Here is a 20,603-nt window from a genome sequence, read left to right as displayed (position 1 = left end):
TGATGCTTAATGTGATGACAGATAATATTACAGTGAGTGTTGCAGGACATGGAGCTGGTAGACAGGCTTAATGTCATTAAGTCACTGTCAAATTTTGAATGTTGTAGCAATAAAATATTTCCCAAGGGGTTCTTCGGTAACACAGGATAGGTTATTTCTTCGTCAGGAATCATAACTTAACAGGGTAAATAGTCATCTGTTTGACACTAAGTGAAAAATGCCTTTAAAGCAGAAGTGAATATTCTTCACAATGTCGGTAGGTCTTAAAAAAAAAACACAATACAGACATATGTCATCATATTACCAGTGATGTGCTTGTGTTAAAAAAAAAAATGACATGATGTAAATCCATGCCTAATAATTTCATGGCTAATACTATTTTTGAACAATTCTGATTTGCATTTTAAGAGGAGTCTTTTAACATTTAGTCGATAATACCATGTTGTAGTCTTCCATTATTATACAAGAAGCCCAAATAACGCAGGTATCCATCTAGACTGTCAGAAGAAGTCTCAATTAGGATTATGTAGCAAAATACAAGTGTAGCGGGGCTGTGATTTGGACTCGGTACTCTATAATGACCCGAAGGATAATGACCCTAAGCATTCCGCAAAGTTTACAAAGGAATTTCTGAAATAAGGAAGATTACAGTTATTGATTGGCCATCTAAGCCACCAGACTTGAATCCAGTTGAGATGTGGATTGTCTTGAAGACTGATGTCACAAAAAGGAAAACCAAAGATTGCAGAATTCAAAGCGCTATGTGTTGAAGATTGGGCAAAAATATCAGGAAAATACAAAAAAGACTTCAAGCCGTAAAGTAAGCAAAAGGTGGGCACACAAAATACTAATGTAAGGATGCCCAAAAACGTTTAGTATGTAATTATTTTATGCATGTTATCTGATACTTTATTGTTTTATTATAAAGCTGAATCTCTAATTTATATCATTCAATAGAATAATTAGAAATTAAGGAAATCACTTTATTTGGGGTTTTTATGATTTTTTAACTGCCCAAATACTTTTGTCTGCAACGGTTTGTGTAATATCTTCTGCATATACCTTTCAGTCAATGTTCTTGATATTAACCAATCATGTCAGAATTGATTTGACAAGTATTCAAACTTGAGCAAGTGGACCGTCACCTGGCAGTTGCATTTGTATTTATCTTTCCATCAAGACTATTTATAGAACAATTACCTACAACTTGAAAAAGCCTGTCTATTAATAAAACAGACTGTGAAGTGCAAACAAGTACAGAAGAAAGAAGGGAAAAACCAATGATCAGTAAATATACAGAATTCTTCACAGAACAATTAAAGAGCTGTGACTAAGATTTCAAAAACCTATACCTTTGGTGCTTGGAATGGAAGGAGCAGGGCAATGACCTGGAACACTTTAGGATTTTGGAGGTTATTTGCAGATTAAAGAGCATTATGGGACAGCATGTGAAGATTTACACTATTTATAGACAGAGCTCTTGTTCTGCCACAGTGGTATTAGGGTTTTTAATCCTAACTGTCCATTCCCACCCCCACACACGCAGCCAAAGAAACCAGACAACACAAGCAACCACAGACTGCTGTCATCAGGAAAGACATAGAACATGCAACTCTTTCCAGATGACACAAGACATCCATGCTCCTATTTGGGCCTGTGTCGGCCTCCAAGTTAGCACACAGACCCACCCAAATCTGTGCCTATGTGAATGCCTAGTTTAAGTAAACATATCATTTTTTTAATATATATATATATATATATATATATATATATATATATATATATATATATATATATATATATATATATATATATTAAACTGTGCACCCCTAAGGCGGGAGCTCAAGTTTATGATAAATAGACTATTTTAAAAAATGTCGCAGGCTTTAGCCAGTCAAAGCAAAATAGTCGTTGTGATGCAATGTTTGGGTGGTATCTTCCTCTCACACAATGAATCATATTCCAAATGAATCTACAAGTTTTTGGAGCAAACTTGCAGACAAATTAGTAGTGGAGTGGTGGTCAACATGGCAAACCAAATTAGTATTTTTTTTTTTAAAGACAATGCACAGATAATGAAGCCACAAAACCAACTGACATATCATCCTCTTCCTCCAAATCTACTTGAGCAGTAGAAATGGCAACATATGAAAATAAATGTCTTCCTTCATCACTCGGGTAAGTCAACCAGGGAGCATGCTAATGAAGATTTGAGAACAATGTGGAATCATATTTTAGATTGTCAACTTTGCTAATGAACAGCTGCTTTCAAAATGACACATATTGCCTCATGAAAGCTGAGTCTGCATGCTTGACAAAATCGGACACATTCGATGATAGAGAAAGTCTACAACTAGTATGTACATTGTACAACATTAATATGGACGAAGCGGAAGTTTCAGTCTTCGTTCAGCAAATAAAATACAAATTGACTGTGGGGAAAAAATATCCAAACACTAATTTAAGTTTTAGATGTGCCACTTGTATATCTTTCCAAATATGCACACACTTTTAAGAAATTTGATCATGCTCCTGGCTGTACGTAGGAAGGCTCTTCTCCACCGTGAAAAGAATTAAGACAGCTGTGCGAGCCTCAATGCTGACAAGATGCTTGAACTTGCTGTCTCTCCTGTCGTTTGAAAGAGACCTGTGTGATTCTCTTGAGTATGCCTCTATAATTGCAATATTCAACATCAAGCCCCGACGCCTTATCCTGTAAGGTGGAGCGGAGAGAACAGGATCCTAACTACGCAATGGAAAGTCATTTACTAACTTTCAGCCATGGTGACATCGATGTTGCTTTCTTTCTGCTATACTTCAGAATAAAATGTTCATTCCAAGAGGTTCCAAAGTGCCTAATTTGAAAATTAATTCACATTCTTTTTGCTTCCTGGCATTGGTCCCATAGCAGTGATTTATACCACAAATTATACTGTCTTCTGCAGTGTGGTCACTTGTGTTAAAATGTCTGGCAATAGGAGGTTAATTCTCATATTTTGTTGATGTTCCATGAAGCAATCAGACGCTGTTTTGTTTCTCCATGTACAGTTTGTTACACTTATTATTACATATTATTCCTTTACTGGTGCAAATGTGTGTCTCATGAATACAGACTCGAGATTTTACCACTTTGATTACTGTGTTGTTGTGGATGTATTTACAAGTAGCACAGCCTGACCTGTTGCATGGAAAGGAGCCTTTAAATTGGCTACAACTAGGACCCATATATATACTAGGACTAAATGTTCTCTTAGATTTGCATCTGTTTTGTAAGACATCAGTGATGGATTGATGAAAATAAGAGCTGTAGAGAGATCTTTTAGAGAATAGTAAAATGTATTTTTTATGATAGTGCAGCATGCTATGGGGGTAAAGGTCAGGGTTGCTAGGTGACGCAATCAAATATAAAGACATAAGCCGGATACCGGCTCCTGCAAGTGAGCTGGCTCATTTGTACAGTGGTATCGGCGCTACACTTCAGAGGGGGAGGTCCCAGGTTTCTGTCCCACCTCCGCCTGTGAGAACCGCGGTTTGACACAATATACTGTATTTTTTTTGGTCACAGGATGATTGATAAGAACTAGTGGGATACGATTATTAGTATTCCGTGTGTTGCTTTTGTACAAAGCATCCTTTCTGTTTATCGGTTAATTTATGGACATTAGTTGATTAATTGGTAGTAATCATCCACATTTTCTATAAAGGTAACAATCTTATAGCGGCTATCCTGCACAGTAATACTTCTAAATCAATAGAATCTAAAAATATATATGTAAGCCTAAAGGGAATTTTGGCTTTTTAAAAGCATTTTTTTTTTTTTTTTTTTTTTAAAGTAAATGTAACACATTTTCACACAACTACCGTCGAGCTGCGTTTACCATTACAGCCATGTACTTGCAGGGCTGGATTAAAGTATGTGGGTACTCTTACACTAACGCACATTTTGGGGACCATATGCATATTATGGTGAATGATGTTATTGGCATATTGGTTTATCCGTCCGTACGCGGGGAGAGCGTGAGCGGAGCAAGCTAATTGTATACTGAAGCGGGGGAACAGAGCGCGTTAGTTCACACAGTTTGAAAAGCTTTATTTTTCTTAAACATGTAAACATGGAGTTTGCACAGAATTTTTTTAGAAAGATGACAAATACAGATGCAGTCACTATACAGTATCTTTCATCACGCCTGTCCAGTTTCAAACCAAAATTAAGCATTTTTAGGTTTTATTCAACGTGACTGGATTTGCACTTTATAATTCATTATGGAGGGATATATTATATATTGTATATATTCGCCCGATTGTGGAGCTGCCATATAAAAATGTGAGAAACGTCATCAGTGTGTCCATCTGTCTGTGGTTATTACATGCCCTATATTGTTCTTATACAGTTATACACTGCTGTACAAATACAGCGCTGTGAACATGGTTTATATTTTCTGCACTCTCAAGATAGTTCATACACTACAGGGTGGTGAATCAATAGTAATGAGGAAGCGTCTTCGAATTGATTTAGATAACTTATCAACACTTTATGTAGGCTTTTTTCTTTGCTGATCATAGATGGGCATGAGGCTTGTTAAACTGTGTATGCCTTTATTGCCTTGTACCATACTACAGAAACCACATGCGAGTGATAATTAAATCTCACTGTTGTTAATTATCATTTTAATTAATTAACATTTCATACAGGGGAACATAGAACACAAAATGATGCAATATGGATCAGACATAAAAATTCATTCATTCAGCCTCACGCATTGTACATGTTTACCGTCAGTTGTATCAGTGTCCTTTTTTGTAAGCCGTCTATATATAAGTCAAGGGATCAATATAGTGTAAGGTGGCACTTGGAGGTCCATCTTAAACAGGCAATTCAGTATAGGTTTGCTGCATGTTTAAAGTTTTCCATTTTTTTAATGTAATATAATATTTGGATGCTTTCACCTTAGATGGAAAATAAGACAACTATTGTGCTAAAGAGACATATTAATCTGTTATTTCTGAAAAATCTGCTAAGTACCAAAGGCTCCAGTTCTTGTTCTGTCCCTGTCTGTTTAGTGATTTCACTGCCTATAAAAAGGGCAGTTGCTGTAATACTTATTTGTACTTACTGTAACTTAAAATGGTATGTAGAGATATTTTTCATCAGGTTAGAGATAATAAACGGACGCATGTTTTCTAAATGAGAGGTTGTGTTGTGAAAAATGTAATGGTAGTGGGATAGGTCTGGAGGCTGTGCTAGCTGAAATGCATTGAGAAAATCTGGTGGGTTTTCCTGTCTCTTATGTGTAGCATATTACATTTGGAACAGTAGATGATATAGATTGTACTCTACAGTACTGTAATCAAACCGATACAAAAATCATAACCCACATACCTAATGGAAGTACAGCGCAAGTTGTACTGATAACAGTGAACAGCATTTAGGACATGCACACTTTTATTAGAACTTCCCTGTTAAGGATTTATAAAAACATCACAGAATAAAAGCAGGAAATAAAAAGCAAAAGAAAGTAAAATGTGGACATTCATGTTTGCTTCTTTTTTTTTTATTAGAGTCACATTGACAAGTTCAATCATATTAGTCATGACGAAACAGTTCAAGGTAGCTTGAGCAAGGACTCCTTTTAAATACATTGAAAAGAAAAAGCTACTGGATAACAGTCTACCACACAACAGCCATCAGAAAGGCAAGTAATCACTCCATCATGATGAGTTTACAATGCGTCTTTCTTCTTTAGCTCAGTGTAGGACACAGCAGCAAGCAAGCAACAGCAGAATAAATAAGATCTGTTTTTATTACCCTTTTAAAAACAGCAAGAGAATGAAAGCTTGTTCCCATGAGGTATTTAAAGAAAACAGACAAAATAGATGTATACAAACACCTGAAGGAAACTGATTTTATTTGAATGTCACCTACATGTCAGATTGGGATATGTCTTTTGCCTATAGAGTCTCATAAACTAGAATAAAATATATCAGCTAGAATAAAATATAGAAAAGTTAAGGTTACCAGTCTTTTATAGCGCCAATCTGGCCTCTATAGCAACTTGTGATTCACAGTTGATAACTGGTTAGTCAGTTCACATTTTTTCTGGTATTTACAAACAAGAACAACTTATTCAAGAGCAACAAATGAGACCCCCTCCAATATGCTGTCCAATGTAGTTTACTCATCAGTGCATGAAGTAAAAAGCACAGCATCCCAGCAGCTTTTTTTTTTTCAACCCCTTCTGCCTTATATTATGTACATTATGTTTTTTGTAATGCAAAACCTTTACAAGGACCTCCTCACTGATACTAAATATTCTGTTCATGATTATTAGTATTTCTGAAAATCTTTAATAATAATAATAATAATAATAATAATAATAATAATAATAATAAAATTCTCTTAGTTCCTGCAATTAAAATTAGCTGCAGAAATGTACAGAGCACAGGCCATTGCCAAAATGCAATTAGTTACCTAACTCAATTATTTTTTAAAGAAATGGTTTACTATTGGATTTCTGATCATGCATAATTCCAATCCATATCTTTTTGAAACAAGAAATGACACAACTGCTCAAACCTTGAGACCAATGTGCCAGCACAAATCAGAACATATCACTGCCAGGTAATCAAAAGGTGGTATTGGGTATTAACACTGTAACTGCCACGGTAGTCATTTTAACAGTTTTCACTTTTCAAATTTAAATCATTCTGCGTGTGAAAGATACACCGTTGTCCGTTCTTGATTTATTCTCCTAAATAAATGTATTAAATAACGTGATGGCGTTTGAAAGGCAGGATAGCAAAAAAAAAAAAAAAAAAAAAAGAAGTCATAATCCCCTCTACCTAGAACCACCAGCAGTCATTTTGACTCTCTTACAATACATGTTTTTATTTTTAATATAACCTACAATATTCTATTGTATTTTTTATATACAAGCCTGGCAGCCATCAATTCTTTCATTTTGTACAAGGAATTCACCAGGGAAAATATCAGTAGGAGAGATTGCATCTTGAAGCTAGCCATATCGCTTCAGCAGAAACATTTCGATCAGAAAATTACAAAGCAGCAGGCTGCAGCAGCTCAAACTGTATTCTGTGCTGCACCGACTGACACACGGAAGAGAAAACATGTTACTTTCGTTTCAAATTAAATTCTGCTTTCGATTTTAGTTTTGCATGTGCATATACCTGTTTACACACTAGATTTTTTTTTTAAATGTTTATTTTATTATAGTTTTTCATTTTTTTAAGTAGTGCTTTGTATGTGGTAAGTTAGAAAATGAACCCTTTTATGTTTAATTGTTCATTTAAATATAGCGTAGGAGGACAACGCAGCTCTGAGCAGCTTACAGGCAAGCCCGTAGGTGCCCGGCCAGTCTACAGGGGTCGTGGCGCTTGTATTTCATTAATACTGTCTGGCATTTATAAAGCTGGTTTTGACCAAAAGGTACAGAAAAGGGAATTTGTTATTACTGGATCTCACTGGAAAAAACAGTTGGACTTATTTTAAAATGCTTTAAGACCATCATGTATCATGAATAGGTTTCTCATAAACTGCAACACAATGTTGAGATGCCAGGGTAAAGGTTACATTTACCTTTGTGTGAGAAGCTGTTGTGTTCTTTTCCAGCGACTGTCTGCAGGACCTCACACAAAAGCAAGTTTGCAGTTTGCAAAATATAATCTGAAAACTGTCCAATGCCAGCCACAAGTTTCAAGACAGGGTTAAAATAATGAACTAAAGTGGAAACCACAGAGTATTTTTACTTGTTCTGACTCCACAATCTGATTATGTTACTATTTTTCAAGGACAGAAGAGTACAGCCATTGTACTACAAGGGAAATGCTGGGTTATCAGGACACATGTTTAGATTTGAGAAACCAAATAAGGAAATCGAGTCATTGTAGAGACTGAAAAACAAAGAAACAAACATTTCATTCTCTCACTGAAAGAAGTTGGTATGGAATGCAATGAGTACACCTGTTTAAATTTAATTGTGTGTTTTTTTTTTTTTTGTTTTTTTTTTTAAAAGAAGTGTATAGACTTACTAATACATAAATCACCACGTCTCAGCACAGCTCTACTTGCTCATAGAGTACAGATCGGAATCATGGCAGTGTACATGTATAACCATTCATTTCTATTAGTATTCACATAATGGCCTGCATATGGAATATTACATTCAGGAGGAGTCATAGCTCATAAGAAGGCAAAAAAGAAGAACAGGGAAAAGGGGATGCATCAGTGCATTCTGCAGTAAAAGTTCTGGACCCAGTTTGTGTTCATAGTATCCCACTTTGGTTGAACTATGTGCAATCTATGCATACAACCATACTTTTTTATGTATCCAAATTAGTATGCTGTTTTTTTTTTTATGTATCCTTAATCATGTGCAGACAGAATATACAGTGGTTTTTAAATAAAAAAGTAAAAAGGGCCAACTGAAATTGTCAATGGCTGATGCTTTTTGGGACCTGTAATATATCACTTTGCTGCACTTTAAGATCTTATTGCTTTGCTCCAGGGAAAACCAAGGAAGGAGATGCAAAAGGAACGTAGTTACCTACTGAAGCTCAGTTATCAGTAAAGTAGCAAGGATATGCATTTTCCCTTTCCATAGTAAATGCAACAAAAGAACAAAACACTACCCCCAAGCATTGCTATGTACAGGAAATAAAATGCCAATGTAATCATTCATTTGCAAACTGATTTTACAGTAAGCTGGACAGTTTTGTAACTGAAATCTTAATTCTTACTGTAAGGCATGGAGAACTTAGCAAGTAGATCAGTTCAATGCGAAGTCATGCTGTTGACAAATGTAGATAACATATTCAGGCTGAGAAATCAGTTTGTATCTCAACAGAACAAGGTCCACATATGTGAATAAAAAACAAAAAACAAACAAACAAAAAAAAAACACAACAACATTGGTGAGATTTTGGTCTTTGCCAAGAACATATAAATTACGTAACTGAATGTTTTTTTTTTTTTTTTATCCACCGAGGATTTTCATATATGGAAGTTTCCTTCACATTTAAGGTTAAGATGAACATAACTTCCAGTAGGTTTAGCTTTAAAGCATCACAGTTAAGCCAATGATCACACACAACCTGGAAATTGTGTATATATTGTATAGAGATTAATTGCATTTGTGTTTCTCAAATGTACAGCTCATCTATTTCCCATCTTACAGTCTTTCATTATCCGATTCCCTGAACTCCATTTTAGACTGGCTCATAGGCTGCTTGCTTATGGAAATCCGATCAATCATGAGAACTAGTCAGTAACCAAAAACCATCAGTTAGTTATAAAAGGCCCTACTCCTTTACACTATAGTGTGTGCTATAGGACATTTTGTCAAACCACTGTTTGTTAGCCTAATGTTTGAAAAGAGCATTTCAAGACAATTCTACGCAAACACCTTTTTCTGTTTTCAAAAGCTTCTCGAAAACTAGTTAAGCTAACAAAAAAATAAACCTCATAAAATGAAAACACCACTATAAAATCACTAAATAAGGTGCACTAAACACTAAAAACTCCCCCCCCCCCCCCCCCCCACACACACTTGATTTTGTGAGTTAAAGCATGCAGTCTACAACTAAAAAAATAATAATTATAAAAAGAAAACAAATACAAATACAATAAATAGGTGCTTGGTTTGCCTTCAACTGTACTTTTACAGATGAATCACATTCACATTTTTGTGGCTTTCAGATTCCTTTTTTTTTTTTTTTTAAATAGCATTTGAAAAGAAAAAAATTGTAACATTTCAAGCGACAAGAAAAACAATTTGGAAATGATGATAAATATAAGGGGGTGTGGGAAGTAGCATGTCCACACAGTTAAGTTATTCCCACATATGTCTGAGTGACCATGTAGCACACTCTTGGCATAAGCCTTTTTACTCTCACCAGGAGAGGAGACACAGGCATGTTTTGTAATCAGTCAGTTAAGTTTTTTCCGCAGGGGCCTCCTTTCCTCCTCGTATTGGTCCTCGGGGCTGAAGTCTGTGCAGAAGCCGTTTGCAATCAGGCCTGACGGGGTCTGTGCACAGCTTTGGAAACGTGTCTGGTCTGGGTAGAGGTACTCCTCTGCAAAGTCAGGCCTCTGTTCTGCAAAGTCATTGAAGTCGTCTGCAATCAGGGAACAGAAATGAAACCAATGAGACATAAACAAGCAATTAAATCAACTACAGCTATGCTACTTACATAACAGCTGGCAAGCCCTATATCTGCATATCTCCTGAAATCAGTAAATTAGTTCTAGATGCCTGACAAATCCAAAATCTCACTTACCAAAAAGAACATTTGTTAACAAGGGGAATTACCTATGCAATTACCATGACCTTATTCTAGTTTTAAAAGTAAACATATTCATTCATATGCTTTCAGCACTTTTTATACAGCGGAAATGAGAGACTAGCAATTTCTCACTAGAACTGGCACTGGCACTGTAACTATAGGACATCAATTAATTTTCATGAAAATTCTGGATATGGCAGTACTTAATACCAGAAATTCTCACAGCTTAATTAATTGGATCTTCTCATACCCAATGTAATCACATTTTTGAAAACCATACTTTCCCAAATTATAGCTTTGATATGTTAATGTGTAAATATAGATAAAATGAGCAAAGAGTAAAAGCATTAAGTGACTTTGTAAGGTTTGCTTATACAGAAACAGAAAATAAATCCATAGCTGGTTGGCAATGACCTACAATTATATGGAGGTACACACTGAACTGAGACACAAAATACATTACCAAAAAACAAAGATAACGGTATTTTCTTAATTTCCGACCAATCGATAAATAATTCCAGGGCCATTTAATCTCGTCATACTTACCGAAAGTGATTTTTCCTTTCTCCAAAATATCAATTGCTCTGAACAAATCTGTTACATTCAGTTCTGATACTCCTAAGGCAGTCTTCAGAATGCAGGCTAAATGTTCTTCTAAAATCGTTTGATCTTGTTCTGACTCGTACATCTGTTTAAAAAAAACAAGCAAATAAACAGTTGTGCATGAGTAAAATATATCTGCTGTTAAATTGTATTCGTCATGGCATGGGAACAGCTAAAACTGGTTTGAGATGTAGTGATCTAGAACATTGTTACCTGATGAGAAATCAGCTCTACAGATATTTCCTGAAAAAAAATGTTACCGGTAAAACAAAAACATTTCTTTAATGGAACAGAGCTTGGGTATGTACTTTATAAACTTTTACCATTGCAAGTAGTACCAGAAGTATGCCTAATAAGATCACAGAGTGACAAAGGACAGAAGCTTGCATCCTACAAGACAAAACTACTGTTGTAAATAACATTGTCAACAAGGTCTGTTTGACAGAGATGCCCAGATGGACAAAATAAAGAAACTGTAGGAGAATGTACACACTCAAATATGATAAGCTGAGGCAAGTTTCACAAAGCACTGCTAGCACTTAGTAGGCTGCTAGCAAACACCTTATCTGTACCTATTTCAAAAAACAATACTTTAAAGAAAAAAAAAACAATAAGCACAATTAGCAAGTATTATATAAAGTTAAATTAGTTATTTTCTTTAATTAAACAAAATAATTGATAAAGACTATTGCTCGGTGGTGTAAGGATGTTATGGCAACAGTTTCTATTTATTTTTCCTCCTGATGAGGTTGATGCAAGAGGGGGTGCGGGCAGACTCGTGGCGATCGTTGACAAAGCCCAGAGACACCCCTCTCCTGGAATAATCCATACGTTATGCAGCATACCTTACCTTTCAACCATGGGCACCCTCCCTGCCTTCATTTCAAATTGCTTTCCTGTTTACTGGTCATTTAATTTTACATGTTGTGTCTTTGAAGTAAGTGTAAAGTAATTTTACAAAAATGTGAAGATTAATACCAGGTTGCAACCCCCCCACCACAAAAAATAAATAAAAAAATAAAAGACTGAAGGTATGATTAGATGTTTTTGCTAAACATTTTAAAACAATTACAACCATGAACATTATCGTATTATATTGCTTAATAACACAATGTACTCATAATAAAGTTGAGTTTTTACCTATAAACAGTAGTAACACGTTTAAAGTTTGGAACTTGTTATCTGTAGCTTGGTGTTGTTTACATTATCATCAGCACATTTTAAGTAATTGGAAGCTGAGAGTATGTTCTTAAAACACCCTTTTCTTATACCAGTACAGTATTATAGTACCACTGTAATAGCAAAACATTCACTGGTGGCTCTGACAAACCGGAAGGCGATCCTCCACATATTCAAACCCACTAATACAAAGTCCCCCTCCAGCTTATTTAAACTGATTTTTTTTTTCTTCTTTTGTATTTTTTATGCTGTCATTTGTATCCAACCTAGTAGATTCAGCATCCGTCAGTTCTGGCAGATTTTATTGCACTTGCTCAAGCGGTTTTCTCCCACTGCTAATTAAAAAAAAATAAAATAAATAAAATGTAGCCACCTAGCTAACAATTTAATCCCGAGGGCTACAGTGAAACATATGGTCTTTAAATTGGGACTTTAGTCAAGACCATGTGTGTATGCAAATACATTAATTATTGTAGGCAGTAATTAAGTTATTTAATCACTCACAGGCTATAACCCCCAACTCCACAAACCAGCCAGCATTTTTGTAAATAGCAACACAAGAAATGAACAATAAAATAAACATTTCAGGCAGAGTATCATGGTCGACAAAAAGATACAGCTGAGAGAATTTTTACTCTGTCATCCCATTTGGTGCTGTCAGCGTCAGTTTCTCAGCACACAGTAAATTAGTCGTTCAGTAACGAGGTGCTTGTGGTACAGTTTCTAACCCATATAGATAGACAGATATGGAATTGAACTGGATTGAGCAGACTGCTACCTAGAACTGCTTTGTGAAACTAGCCAATGTTCTTTTTCAAAAGGGTAACATTCTCAAAGAACTGTACAAGGCAGTAAAACAGTAGCGTGTGTGCCATCTACTGGCCATTTACATACAGAACATGTATATTTCTTGTATATATTTAATATATATATATATAATATATATTAATATAATATATATATAGATATATATATATAATATATATATATATATATATATATAATATTTATATATATATATATATATATGATATATATAGTCAACTCTGCAAAATTGCAGGGGCTTGGGACCGGTGTGACGTCATGCACATAACCGTAGTGAGGGAATACAATGGGATGCAATGACATAGGTCTATATGTACGTGTACATGTATATATGACACGTTTTGATCAGATTCATAACTTAATTTCTTTTATTTTATTACAAATAACTTAAAATACTGAACAAGTTCAGAAAAATAAACCAACTTGAAATACATTATACTCTCAATGTAAACACTATTCTCTGGCAAAGCACGATATGAAATGTAAAATAACGTATATAAAACAGCCGGCATAAACCAAGTTATTTTTATATATTTTATTATAAATAACGTATTATAAGTAACCCAAAATACTGTACAAGTTCAGAAAAATAAACCAACTTGGAAGGCGTTATGCACGCAATACAAGCAACATTATTCCCTGGCAACAGACGATATGAAAAGTAAAATAATGTACAGTATATAACAGCCTGCATAAACTAAGTTATTGTAATGAAGTATAGAATAACATACAAGTTAAGCAGGTGTGTACATTACCTTACTATAGCTCTTGTGACTACAATGTAGCAAAAAAAAAAAAAAAATTGATGGAAGTCATGCACAGTATTTCGGCCGATTGAGCTGATAAACAACTGTAAAAAACTGTCAAGACTGAACCATTTGCCTCCATGAAGGCTCACAGTGCACTGAGGTTTGAGTTTTACAGATTTGCATTGCAATTTTCTTAGATAAAGTGTACAATGGACTTTGGGACCGTGCAGATTAAGCGAATTCCGCAATTATCCGAAATGCATTTAACCATATCATACCATCACAGAAAATGATGCACTAAAAACAGGAACAGCTGCATGCAATGCAATTAACCCTTTGCGGACCCTGTCCGACATCATCGAGAAAGCAGAAGAAAAACATTCAATGGCCGAGTGAGACCAATAGCAGCCGAATGAAACCAAAAAACCCCACACACTCTGTGAGCGTCGCCCTAACAGCTGCACCACAGAGATAAGCAGACATAAAGAAAGGAGGTAGCTGCTTCCGCATCCAGCGTTCAAAGAATATCACAGACATTTGCAGAGCTTTTTGAGATGTGTTATCGTAATAAAATACTGACTTGGAGGGGACGCCTTACTGAGGAGTTTTGGTGAAAAAAACGAGTGATCAGGAGAGCATTTATCAGTATGCATGTCTATAAAGAGGTATGTTAAAAATACAGTGAACACGGGGTGGGGCTTGGTTGGAGATGCAGTACTGATGTAGTTTTGCATTGGAATGCCCTTTAAACTTGTTTTACTCGACATCTGACAGGCGCTGAATAAATGGACTGCAAAGAGTTAAACGATTTATGCAAATAAATGGAGTCAACTATATATATACACACACACACACACACACACACACACACACACACACACACATACATACACAGTATGAAAAATGAAATATCAGCACTATTCAATGTTAGTTCATTTTCTGTGTCCACCAATATAAGAAGTTAATAATAATCCCAAGTCAAGACATTATTACAGTATTACAAGTGTTTTATTCAATGGAAATTCACCTACCTTAAAGGCTAGTTTTATTGTTTCAAGGGTTTTAGAAGGTTTGCATACTACAGATAAGGCAATCACATACTCCCGGGCATCCATTGTGCCATCCTCGTTCTGAAAGAAATTGAACACCATTGAGAAAGTTAGTTTTCACTTTGTATATAGAATTGCCACCAATATATCATACTAAAAATCACATTGCAAATAAAAAGCACTCAATTTACATAAATTTACCTTAGGGTACTGTTTTCCTTTTAAATTTACAGTATAGTTCAGGGGTGTCCAATCACGGTCCTGGTAAAACTACACAATTAACTACTTCAAGGTCTGGATGGAGGTTATAATCAGTGTGACACAGCCTGAATGGAGGTCATAATCAGTGTGACACAGCGAGTTGATCAGCTGTGCCCGAATTGTCCGTCACCTGCTGCAACAAATTTCCAGAAGATCAACAGGTGACCTTCACTGCCACTCAATTCATCTTAAGCAATGGATATAACCAAGCTATTGAGACAAGGTTCAGCTAATCTCTACTTGGGGTTGCTGAAGGTGCTGAGCACTAAGGCCAGTGTAGCACCCCCTTCAGGTCCATAGCCAATATTGCAAACTCGCTATGAACAAGATTTGAACTACTCATGACTAAGGACACAATTTTGTTATGGTAAAACTATGTACAAATCACAGCACAGTCACGGCTAAAAATAGACAATTTCATGAAATGATCATGGCTTCCCTGAAATAGGAAATCTTATCCGTTACTGATTGGGATATATTTTTGTGTAGCCCTCTCTGCTTCAGGCATGGAGAAACTACACAAAAACTGTAGGGTAAATCCACACTATGGTATGTGTGTATCAAAGGGTAGACGAAGTAGCTGCCCTTAGCAGCCTATAGAACCTAGTGAAAGTATGGATGTGTCACCGAGACAGATGCACCCTGGAATAATGACCAATAGGCTGCAAGGCCTCTTGTGGAATGACCAGTGGTGGGGGCAGGTTGGCTAGATCATAGGACAACCCAGATAGTGGCCGCAATCCATTTCGACAGCTACTGTTTGGACAGGGTTTGTCCCTGGAACTTAGACCCATAGCAGATTAAGAGCTGCTCTGTTTGACGCCAACCCCGAGTCCAGGCAACATAGTACGTTAATGCCCTAACTGGGCAGTGGGTTGCTTTAACCTCACACGAAAGACTGAGTTAGCTATATTGCAGCTGCTCAGGGTCCAGACCAACAGCGGCAGTCTCGCTGGGTCAGGATATGCATAGCAAATATGGTACAGCAGAGCAGTCCTCGTGCGGAAGATACACTGAGGAGCACGTGATGCACTCAAATAAAAGAACAATCTCTGTATTTCTTATAATCTGGTACTGGCTTGGGACCAGATGCAATCACCCAATTTCCATGCAAGACTCCACGGACTCTGTGGACTCAGTGGACTCTGCGACGACCAGTATGGAGCAACCATCAAAGCCGGACATGTAATACCTGTGCTGGGTTAATATTCAGCAATGCCACTAAGGGTGAAACTCGATACTCAGTACATACAGTCGGTGGCCGGTCTCGGTACCAAGTGAAAAAAAAACTGGTTCCCATTGTAAATAGCCAGGCTATGCTGGCAGAAAAGGAGCACTTGGTACTTAACACTGACTAGAGGCTGACTGAGGGACTAAGAGACAATCAGTGCAGGCTCGGTACAGAGCCAAAGAGGCAGGTAGTGTATGTTCTACGGAGGCCACTTGGCAAGAATACACAGCTTGCACCAGCGATCTGATGCAGGGCTGAAATCTGTCAGCTGACTAGCTCCTAGCAGCCTTTGCAAAAGTGATGCTGACCAGCTGCTCACTAAGGCAGCATAAGACACTGGGGAGATGGTCTCCTGATCTGTGGTCTATTCCGGTCAACACAGCCACGCAGTGTAGCTGTAAACAGCCTTTAAAATGAGTGAGTGTCTTGTTCCTGAAGCGTGGAGAAGCTGGCTGATCAAAGTTAGGCAGCTGGAACTAGAGGCTGTCTATGAGCATTAGATTTGTAGCCTAGCAACAGTGAGGCGGGCCACATCCGCGCTGGAACAATCTAGAAAAAAAGGACGAAAATAAATGCATGTACTTTTCTTTCCTAATGTCAGTAATACAAACATCACTCTCTTGCCTGGTGCTAGAGGGAGAGAAAAAGAAATAGAAGAGGGGTGGCCAAACTTCCTGACCCAACGAACCGCATACCAAAATTTTCATATGGTCGAGAGCCGCGAGACACATACCGTAAAACATGACATGTTTGTGAGAGCAAGACATTTTAAATACTAGCATTTTTGTGCAGTACCGTAGTTGTTAGGCTATCTCTTGATAGTAGCAAAATACACAAGAAAAGGGATAGAACACTGCCTACAGTTTCTGTGCAACTTGATTTGTACTGTAGATCTACAGTGTATTAAACTTCAAATGTAACACTGGTGTTTTTCCATTACTTCTGTTTATACTGTATGTATTACACACTTTAAATCAAATATATTCAGTTATTATGAAGCAAAATACAATAATTGACTTGATTTCACCAAGAACATAAATAATAATAATAAAAAAAGAAAAAAACAAACAAAAAAAAACACATTTTTGTAAGGATTCTTTTTGACAAGCTCTTCCTTTGAATATCGGAATGCTGCATGTATTAAATACTGTTGAGCTTTGCAAATGACAAATGCATTGTATATTTTGAAAGGGATTACAGTACCTGCTCATGGTGAGATGTAAGATATGTAAATATAATAATTTTAGACCTGCAATATAACATTTAAAACATGCATTCTCTGGTCTAGCGCCAACACTCCAATAAAAAAATAATTCATCTGAAGAAGGACATTTGCTATGAGCGATAGTCCATGCTTGGCATACAAAACTCGCTTGAGTCACTGAAATAAGCTTTTTTCACTGAAAGCTGAAAGCAGCATCTGCCTTAGTCCTGATCCAGATGGATATTCAGATGAAAATCTGTTTTCGTGGTGACTGAGTCTGCTTGCCTTGTACAGGCTACATTGTGTAGGATTTGGTGAGGTTGATACACAGGTTTACCACTGTTTTCAGTGAAAGCAAACTCTCTCAGTAGGGTTTAAAGCCTCACACTTTTGCTTATTACTCGTCGAGTGTTTGCTCAATGCTATTGTCTCTACAAAACGAACGAGCATTTAATTCAAAATTATGAATTCTTTTTTCAACTGCACATCCAACTTCTAAATATGCATGCGCCTACGAGCGGTGTCGAAAGTCAACAAGTGACGAATAACCTTGAGTGAACATGCAGACTCAAAGAAACAGGCGAGAGAACGAGAGAGAAGAAAGAATTAACACAAATAAGCATTGTGTTTATTTTTATTTTCTCTCTTTTCATTTGTTTATTATTCCTCCTTCAGTTCACTCGAGCCGCAAAGCGTGCGTCAGCCAGCATTTCACCGGGAGCCGAACTGCAAAAAAAAAAAAAAAAAAGCAGCGGTTTGGCTACTTCCGAAATAGAAAGAAAAGGGTCCCAAAGGAGCGCTGCATCAAGTGGAACAGTGCAAAAGTTACCCCAGAGGAGGGAACTGGATCACAGGGAAGGAGCAGGGAATCTCGCCGGCTTCCAGCAGTGCAAAAGGCCGTTTTGGGTAGTAACCAGAAACGAGGGGTAAGGTGCAGAAAACATGCAAAAGTATGATATATACTAGAAGTGTGAACATTTTTCCCAAAGGGAGAGAAGAAGAAACATGTATTTAATGTGTTTTTTTTTAACCACATTCTCCTGTTTTATTTTATTTTATTTACAGTACCTTTTTCAAACAGTAACAGGAATATGCTTACCTTTTCATTTTAACATGTATTCGTCGATGTAAAAAAGCAATCTGAACACTCAAATGTAATTTGTAAAATAAATGTTCTGGTTGTAAATTGAGAATTTTACAACAATATCCTTTTTGTTAATGTCTATTTAAACACAGCTGTGGTTTTGTTATTACAATATGTAGATTAAATGTTCACTTTGATGCAACACCTGTCATCCCTGAGCACATTGTTAAAAGAATGAAGGATCATTCTGCATCTGCACTGTTGACAGGTACTGTTAAGCACAGCAGGGGAAAGCTGCGAATCAGGGTTTCATACTTCTCCAAAACTGTAAACCATCTTCCCCCTGGGATTTGCATCATCAAGAGTATGCAGAGGTATATTTTCTACACAAAAGGCTTTGGTTAATTTGAAAAGTTTGTTTCTCCTTTAACAATTTCATAAAATTGTTTGGCAAATTGTTCCGACAGTTGCTTAGAACTTAAATTTCACCACTTTTTTTGGAGTTCTGTGTAATTATTCACCTTCGTTTGAAGTTTGCTAAATGCTTTAACTTTGCACTGCCACCAACTCAACATATGTGTGTTGCTTACTTCCTATTTTCACGCAGAGTGGAAGCAAATGCCAACATTCATGGGTTCTGTGAAAGTCGTAACCACTGTGATATAATCTTGACTAGTCTTACTCTTGACTAGCAGTGCACTGCATGGAGTAGGGAGTGCTTTTACTATGATATATCAAAGCAGCACACAAACACTTCCTCTCTGCTTTCTGTTAAGAAGAAACATCAGTTTTCCATTTAATATAAATGAAGGCACTTTCAAGAGTGCCACACACTATGCACTGTTATTGTGAGGCTTGCATGTTATTATTAAACAGGATTCAAATGTATGACCTTCTGGCCTATGGCAGGTGTGCAATTTACTGAGACAGTAACACTTAATCCCAGCAACCATTGACTGTGATCACTTATATATTATGGCAGAGTACAAGCGAGTTCCATTGCTTAGAGATATGAGATAGATGCCCTTTATTTGACTCTTCTGCAGCGCTTGTGATAAATCTCACATTTGTCAGCAAGCAGTTTTACAGCAGACAGTGAACAGGGAAAGCAAAAAATATTAGGAAAACAAACAAAAGCTAAACAAACCCACTAAAGTCATTTAAATCCAAATTATTGATGTGTATGTGCTCAGACAGAAACAATTTCTGTTAAACCTAAGAGCAACATGATTTTTGTAAGATTATTATTCTATACGTTTTCAGAAATATCTTAACTTCTACTGGTTCAAAAAGACACAACATTTTTATATAACAAACATGCAGGACACACCTTTCTTGTTACCAAGTGAGTCTTACACAAAGACAGACAGTAATGCATATCCCCGATTTAAACTTCATCAAATGTGATAAGACTTTCTCTAAATACCTGTAAAACTATAAAGTGTCTCCACTACATCCCATTGCCAGAGAAATTAATCCCTGCTGGGGATAATCAATATTTACCAACTACAACTTGCATACAAATCAGCCTAAAAAGAGAGTAATTTGTTTTCTTACCTCATCAAATAGAGCAAACATATCTTTCAGAGTGTCTGACACTGTGAGGTTCAAATAGGAGGCAAACCCCTCCAGGTCAAGCCTTTTTCCTTTGGTCTTTCTGGCACTCTCCCCATACTCCTCAAGGTCCTTTTCAACCTTCTCAGGCTTTAAGCTACAAAAGACAAAATATGTTATTCCCAACTCATGTGAACATGAAGCAGGCAAGCAAGACAAAAGGGGATACAGATACAGCATACAACAGAAAGCAGTGGCCACCATTCCCTAGTCATTCATAACATTAACTTCAATGATAACCTTTTAGAATTGATCATTTTAGTTTTTCATTTAGACTGCCCAGTTGTTAGACTTTTTTTTTTTACCCCCGTTTTTCTCCCCTATTTAGAATGTCCAATTTTGCAGTCACTTCCCTCAAGGAGAACAGATGGTCAGTGGGCATCCTTCGATGCCACAGCCAAGCCAACTGCAACTTCACATCACTAAAACCTGAAACCTGCAATCTCCTGCCAGGCAGTCATCCCTTTACTAAGTGAGCCAGTAAGGGACCCCGAACTGATACACA

At 36.7% G+C, this 20,603-nt stretch overlaps 1 protein-coding gene across 1 annotated transcript in view; it reads right to left on the bottom strand.

Annotated features, from left to right (window-relative positions):
• Positions 1 to 7,797: 7,797 nt before the first annotated feature.
• Positions 7,798 to 20,603, bottom strand: part of LOC121312866 (lysophosphatidylcholine acyltransferase 1-like) — an 86,167-nt gene continuing 73,361 nt past the window's right edge. Inside the window, exons 11-14 of the mRNA XM_041244721.1 lie at positions 20,042 to 20,195; positions 14,687 to 14,785; positions 10,846 to 10,987; positions 7,798 to 10,131 (exon numbers count right to left, since the gene is read on the bottom strand). Coding sequence (XP_041100655.1) covers positions 9,944 to 10,131; positions 10,846 to 10,987; positions 14,687 to 14,785; positions 20,042 to 20,195 — 583 coding nt within the window. The 3' untranslated portion in view covers positions 7,798 to 9,943. The remainder of the gene's footprint in view (positions 10,132 to 10,845; positions 10,988 to 14,686; positions 14,786 to 20,041; positions 20,196 to 20,603) is intronic.

Source organism: Polyodon spathula, chromosome 3 (assembly GCF_017654505.1).
Source record: "Polyodon spathula isolate WHYD16114869_AA chromosome 3, ASM1765450v1, whole genome shotgun sequence".
Classification (NCBI taxonomy): domain Eukaryota; kingdom Metazoa; phylum Chordata; class Actinopteri; order Acipenseriformes; family Polyodontidae; genus Polyodon; species Polyodon spathula.
Note: the sequence above shows the minus strand (reverse complement) of the source record. Positions and strands in the feature narration are given on the sequence as shown.